General features: G+C 43.1%; 1 protein-coding gene across 1 annotated transcript in view; it reads left to right on the top strand.

The window, feature by feature from the left end:
• Positions 1-5,555: 5,555 nt before the first annotated feature.
• Positions 5,556-7,747, top strand: part of tspoap1 (TSPO associated protein 1) — a 91,127-nt gene continuing 88,935 nt past the window's right edge. The window contains 2 exon segments of the mRNA XM_079508003.1: positions 5,556-6,146; positions 6,149-6,585. Coding sequence (XP_079364129.1) covers positions 5,603-6,146; positions 6,149-6,585 — 981 coding nt within the window. The 5' untranslated portion in view covers positions 5,556-5,602.

Here is a 7,747-nt window from a genome sequence, read left to right as displayed (position 1 = left end):
TTTTTGTTTTAACCAAAGAATAGCACTTACAGCATCTAAATATTTACTAAACTACTATATATTATATTGCAATGTAGGTATAACATTTCCATCAAATGGTAAACAAAATAATTTTGTTTCACTTTATAGTGACATTTCAATATAGCATGCTGTAAAAAGGGTCCTATCATCAGTGGTAAGACGTCAAGACAATGTAAAGGATCTGTTGATGTTTCTAGGTGGGAAAAACTGGGACAGCTTTCTCTTGAAGTGTGCCAAATCAGGGCAAGAGGCCGTCATGTGAAATATGAGAATGTTTTGGAAATAAAAGAAAGTTTTTTTTGTGTGTGTGCAGATACCGGTACCTGACACCACATGGTGTACTGTACACAGCACAGCTGGTATAGCATGAAACAGATGTTCAGTCTAATTCACACCATCATTTGACGACTTAAAGGTCACATCAGTGTCCATATTCAGAGGCAATATTGACGAAGCATCTGTTTATTAATTAGAATAAAATGATTCCTATTAAAGGATTTATTGTGTCCCCTGTAAAACTCTCCCATAACTAAAATCTTTCACAAATGTAGTAGCCTAGTGACATCAAATAAATGAGCTTATCTTTTAAACTGAGGCCCTGTCCTCTCCATAGTTTTAACTGAAGTATTGTCTGGTTTAGGTATAATTTAAAGGCAATGAAAACAAGCAAGCAAACAAGAAGGCCGGGAAAAATGATGTAGGACTACAGGTCAAAGTCTGCCAGAACAGCTGGTCCTTCACATAGATTCTGCAATAGTCAAGGAGCCAGTCACCCAAAATTTGAGAGGACCTGTGATGTCATGCCGTACTTTTTATTTGTGTTTTTTCTATTCATTTGGTCCATAGAGCGTCGCAGTCCCGCCTCCTACCCTGGACCAGGAAATGAAATCCAATGCATTATTCTCATAGACATTTCTTAAAGTATTTATTTAAAGACGGTTACGCCGCAGACAAAGCCAACTCGAGTCGTGACAACTCATGACAACACAAACAATATTTTGGACCAAACAAATAATTACAAAGAAGAAAAAAACGGCAGGTTACAACACTTTTTTTGTTGTTTTTCTTCTTTGTAATTATTTGTTTGGTCCAAAATATTGTTTGTGTTGTCATGAGTTGTCACGACTCGAGTTGGCTTTGTCTGCGGCGTAACCGTCTTTAAATAAATACTTTAAGAAATGTCTATGAGAATAATGCATTGGATTTCATTTCCTGGTCCAGGGTAGGAGGCGGGACTGCGACGCTCTATAAGGTCCACAGAATAAGAGGCCTGCTCTGACAGAAACATTGTGAAAAAAAGTTATGTCCATTTTTGTATACCACACCATTGGCAATATGGCAAAATCTTCCAAATTTCATCAGCTTTAAGTAGCATTTGACATGTCAAACTAGGGGGTTTTCATGATTCTGAATCCATTCCAAGCATTAGTTTTGCACAAAAAACACTCCTTGGGCTAAAAACGGCCATAGCCGTCATCACAAATGTGATGAGGTCAGCACATTTGGGCAAGAGGCTATGGCCGAACTTTTTTCCCCTGTTTCTGGCAGAGCAGGCCTCTCATTCTGTGGACCTTAATGACCAAATGAATAGAAAAAACATAACTAACTAGAACTGCACTCTGTCGAGTGCCTACTTGCATAAATGGCCTACTAGTGCGCAAGCAGAGCGCGCAAGTACTGTCGACCGCTACAAACTGTCAAATCTCAGCTTCTCTTTGAAAGAACGATTGAAATATTGAATTATTAGGTTTAGCTATTTTCTACGTACCTACTTTTTGCACGTAAAAAAGGAGTATTATGAAGTATATCGTAATAAAGATGTGGATTAAAGGGCCCAATGCCTTCGATGGTGACGTATATCTCGATCAGTGTCGGGTGGATTAAAGGAAATGCCTCTAAGTATATGTAATTATGTATATGTAATTTGTAAATTGATTAGCGGTATACTGTGGTTACTTTTGATGCGTATGCACCGTCCCAGCATATGACGTCACTGGTATAGCTAGCTCTCAATGATGACTAGCTCTCAATGATGACGTAATAAAGATGTGGATTAAAGGACCCAATGCCTTCGATGGTGACGTATATCTCGATCAATGTCGGGTGGATTACAGGAATGCCTCTATGTATATGTATATGTAATTTGTAAGTTGATTAGTGGTATACTGTGGTTACTTTTGATGCGTATGCACCGTCCCAGCATATGACGTCAGGGTATAACTGGCGTCATATGCTAGCTCTCAATGATGACTAGCTCTCAATGATGACGTAATAAAGACGACACTATGTTTTAGTGTCGGGAGGATTAGAGGTAATGCTCCTATGTATACATGTATGTAGTCTGGCACCACTGCCGTATCAGGCACGAGTAGTCATTACGTCATTTGCTGGGACGGTGCATACGCATCGTCCTGGGCAAAACTAGTACTTGCGCGCTCTGCTTGCGCAAGTAACTAGAACTGCACTCTGTTGAGTGCCTACTTGCTTGTTGCACACAAGTAGGCCATAAATGGCCTACTAGTGCGCAAGCAGAGCGCGCAAGTACTGTCGACCGCTACAAACTGTCAAATCTCAGCTTCTCTGTGAAAGAACGTTTGAAATATTGAATTATTAGGTTTAGCTATTTGCTACGTACCTAGTTTTTGGAGGTAAAAAAGTAGTATTGTGAAGTATGGTAAAAGTTTCTATCTATAAAATAAATACAGTTCTATCGATTTAGAAGTGTCCTCGATCCCTTTTTAGTTTCTCAAAGAAAAACATTTCATCGATCTGATGAAAATAAATGTTGTAATTAATACGGATGAGTGACGGCTTTCGATGGTGACGTATATGTCGATCAGTGTCGGGTGGATTAAAGGAAATGCCTATATGTATATGTAATTTGTAAGTTGATTAGCGGTATACTGTGGTTACTTTGCGTATGCCCCGTTGATGCGTATGTATCGTAGCAGCATATGACGTCAGGGTATAACTGGTACAACTAGCTCTCAATGATGACGTAATAAAGATGTGGATTAAAGGACCCAATGCCAGGGTGTAATTGGTTTTCGATGGTGACGTAATGACGATATGTTTTAGTGTCGGGAGGATTAAAGGTAATGCCCCTATGTAGTATACATGTATGTAATCTGACACCACTGCCATATCAAGCACAAGTAGTCACTACGTCATACGCATGAGTGACGGCTTTCGATGGTGACGTATATGTCGATCAGTGTCCGGTGGATTAAAGGAAATGCCTCTATGTATATGTATATGTAATTTGTAAGTTGATTAGCGGTATACTGTGGTTTTCGATGGTGACGTAATGATGATATGTTTTAGTGTCGGGAGGATTAAAGGTAATGCCCCTATGTATACATGTAATCTGACACCACTGCCATATCAAGCACAAGTAGTCATTACGTCATGCGCTGGCACGGCGCATACACATCAAACAGCGACATACGCATCGAAGCACTGGACGAAAACTATTACTTGTGCGCTCTGCTTGCGCAAGTAAAAAGTACTGCATGACATCACAGGTTAAACTCTATTCCTTGAGCTTTTAGGCCTGTGGCCCCCCGACTACAAGGGTGTGGAATTCCATCATCATTCAACCAACCACACCATTCTTTATTCGGAAATTCTTTAAAATATGCTACTGCCTACTGCTCCGGAATCTCCCTGACATTAAAGTGAACTGGGTTGAGATGTTGTGAAGAATGGTATAGCTATTGCATCGATCGCCAGCAGCACTTTGTTTGGACTGCTGAAGGTGGAGCCTCCAGGAGTGGCAGAGCAAGAGGATGCCTATGGTGTCATGGCCTGCAAGGACGCCATGGAGCAGAGTGGAGGAGGAAATGTAGTTCATCTGCATCTCTGACAGGAGAACATGTTTGGACTGCTGAAGGTGGAGGCTAGGAGCCTCCAGGAGTGGCAGAGAGCAAGAGGATGCCTATGGTGTCATGGCCTGCAAGGACGCCATGGAGCAGAGTGGAGGAGGAAATGTAGTTCATCTGCATCTCTGACAGGAGAACATGATGATAGGGCAGGGCATTTTCAGTCAGCATTCATTCATTCATTCATTCATTCAATCATTTGAAACTGTATTACATTGTGATATATATTGTTTTGTGTTTGAACCATCATGGACAAATATACTGTGCTCATAAATCTGATGTGCACTGCACACAGGCAATCAAATGTGTCTGAGTCTTATTACTATTTCTACACCTATACGATAACCTTGCACTTTCAGCCAGTGACCACTAGCGGTCATTCATCCCGCATAGATGAGATGGTCTACTGGTGTGGACAGGATAACGGTTGTAATGAAGCAGGGCAGTCACTCCACGGCCCATGTCTGTTTGCCATATCAACAACAAACCCATCAGCTGGACATTCAACGTATCCTACTGGCTGCCAGCAACAGTGTGGCTGATTGCGATAATGAGCTTGGAAGAAATACTTTGGCTAGAGGAGGGGAACACTTATTTAGTTATTTTGATGAAAAGTTAACACGCTCCTCGGTCTACTGAGAGGTGAGTCTGAATTAAGCTAACTTAGCATGACAGCTGCATGGTATCCGGCTAGTTATCTATCTCTCCATTTACAGTTAGACTCGCTTAGAAACTGAACACTCTCTTTCACTTTCTCGCTTATGTTAATTATCTTTTCTACACCGTAGGCTTGCCTTTATTCTTGCCCTTTCCTAGCTCCTGTAATGAGTCCATCTCTCTAACGCTACGCGAACCAGAACGGGTCGCTCAACGTTGGTCGAAATATATCATGGATACAATTACAGATAGCTCATTTTAAGCTGGTGTTCGGTTACCACCGATGTATACATGTCAGCTGCATATGGTGAGCTAACATTAGCCATGTGTGTATTGTAATGTTATTATCACAGAGTAATGTTAGTATCAGCACAGCGCGTTATGCGTACAGTATATAAACCAGAGTTGACCTATACTACTTGTTGCATCACTTAATTGCATCCTCCGCCTGTTCTTTTATTTAGCCTAGTATACAGACCATGATGGAGTTGAGTTTTAAGCCTTATTTACTCATGCATTCAGTAAAACGAAGCTTCAGTTATTTCATTACTTACCAGCAGCAGCAACTACACTACTTTATAGCCTATCATCACTGCGAGTCTGCCATTGTTTTTGACTGCTCTTTTGACTCATTGCATGAATATGATTGTTTTCTTTGTGTAGCTAGAACAACGCTTCATTAGGTCTGCCTATCTATATTTATTAACCAGCACTTAAACACACATACTGTCTACTCTATGCCACCTCACACGACACAATAAGTCTTCCGAATACAGTTGTGCCCTGCCTCTCATCAGTAAAAGTAGTAATCCGTTTCGCAAACCACCAAACATGTCTCTAAAACATTCTTCATCTCATCTTTTCAGTGGCCTGGTGTGATAATTGCATGCTCCTCTATCTCTGATTACTACACATCATCCATCTAAACTTGATGAGACTGAGAATCAGTCTCCTCAGTTCTACTGCATGCATGCACCGTGCATTAATAGTGATAGCCCTCCCATCTGTGTTTGCATTGTTTGGTGTGCTGTGCGTATAGATTCATGAGGAAAGACGAAGGTAACACTCTGGCACTGTCATCCACAAAGCCATGGCAGTCCCAGATCGACCAGCCACAAGCATTAGAGAGGCCGCATGCTGCTGACGTGGTGGCTGAGAAGAGCCGCAGACAACAGGCCCACCAGCTCTTGTCTGTCGAGTTAAGGCAGCTGCGTGAGAAGGCAGAGCGGGAGCAGAAGCAAGCTTTGAGGGAGCTGATTGCCAAGTATGAGTTTCAAAAAGCCAGAGATCTGCTGAGGCTCCAGGAGGACTTGACTACAGGGCTACACCGTCTCCTACACCACAAAGATCAGGAGGTGGGGATTGTCAGCGCCAGGCTGGGAAAACACAGCAAAGCCACTGTCGGCCATCACAACAAACTCCGACAACATTGGCTGGCCGATGAGGAGGGGGACATTAAAGACAGTGACAGTGTGACTGAGGGTGTGCGAGCAAAAGGAAAGACTCATGTCCGGGAGGTAGAACTACCTATCAGAAAGTGGAGCAGCTGCTGCCAAGGCTGCAAGAGAAGACACATGCTGACCACGTCTTTAACCTGCATGGCAGAGAGGAGTTGGAGAGGGCCATTTTCCTTTGCAACCTATTAGAGGCCTTTAGAAGACCAGGGCAGTGGAGACATATGAGCCATACGATCAAGGATTTCCTCAGGAACCCCACCAAGTCAGACAGTCTCCATTCCTGTTCTACTGGGCTTCCTCTTACCAACTCTGATCGTTCCGAGAGCGGTTCCCCACCACCTAAGAAGAAAACAAGGCAGGAACAGCAGATATTGCCCCCGGGGAAGGAGGACATCTTTGCAGCTGACCACTGCTCCACTGCTGTGGAACTTGGGAACACCACCTGTTGTTGCAGCCCCCCTGACATTTGCCACCCTGAAGTCTCTCCTCGTGCTAGCTGGGACCTCCAGCCCTCCTGCTGTTCTGAATCGTCATCTCCCTCCAAATGTTTGGGGAGACATATGGAGGAGGTAAGTTGAACCCTCTGTCTGTCTGTCTGTCTGTCTGACACACACACACACACACACACACACACACACACACACACACACACACACACACACACACAGACGCAGTGTCACTCACTCACACACACACACACACACACACACACACACACACACACACACACACACACACACACACACACACACACACACACACACACACACACACAGACAGACGCAGTGTCACTCACACTCACACTCACACTCTCAAACACACTCTTAAACACAAACACACTCTCAAACACAAACACACTCACTCACACTCTCAAACACACTCACACTCACACTCTCAAACACACTCACACTCACACACACAAACAGTATACTACAGTAGGGTATAATTGATATCACAAATTGGCATCAAGATGGGCTACATGCTAGTCCATTTATTAGAAAAGAGAAACACTGGAATGTTTTCATAACCACAGTAACTTTATCAATCTTTCTCTTTCTTAACCACAGTTGGCTAATATATTTTGTGTTGCTTTGTTGAACACACTCCAGACCACAGCTTTGTCTTTTTTGTGCACTGATGATGTGGGCCATCTGGTTAACATTTAATATTGCGTATGTTTGTGTGTGATCAGAAGCTTTGAAGGGAGGAGAGCACTGTGGGGGCTAATGCATTTGGGCAGGGCAGAAATGTCTCATGCCTCATGTTTTGGGAGATGTTTGGCAGAAGTGGGTTAATGTGTTTCCCCCTTTCCCATTCTGGGAAGGAATGTAAATAATTAATCACATTTTGAATTGCCTCATGGGTGTTACTGTTTCGTGTTTGTTATGCACGGCAACACTGCGAAGCTCTGCTTCTTCTCAGCGACTGTAGAGTCCAGCTGTGCATGTTCTGTTAGAGTTAGATGGGTGCAACACCAGCAGTTATACCTGTAAAGCCCAAACCACACCAATGGGTCGCCATGCAACTCCTTGCAATCAAAAGGTCGCAAGTAGATGCATGTAGTTGCAAGCAAGCATTGAATTGAATCACTTGGGTCGACTTGCGCCACCATGCAACAGGACATATCACACCGCAGGGACAAACACTAAAACCGTTTTGTTGCGTCTCGACACACTCGTTTGTCAGAAATATGACCCGCCAACTAATTTTATCGGTTACGCCACGGACAAA

This window comes from Electrona antarctica, assembly GCF_951216825.1.
Source record: "Electrona antarctica genome assembly, chromosome: 8".
Taxonomy (NCBI): domain Eukaryota; kingdom Metazoa; phylum Chordata; class Actinopteri; order Myctophiformes; family Myctophidae; genus Electrona; species Electrona antarctica.
This window is presented reverse-complemented; position numbering and strand designations above follow the sequence as displayed.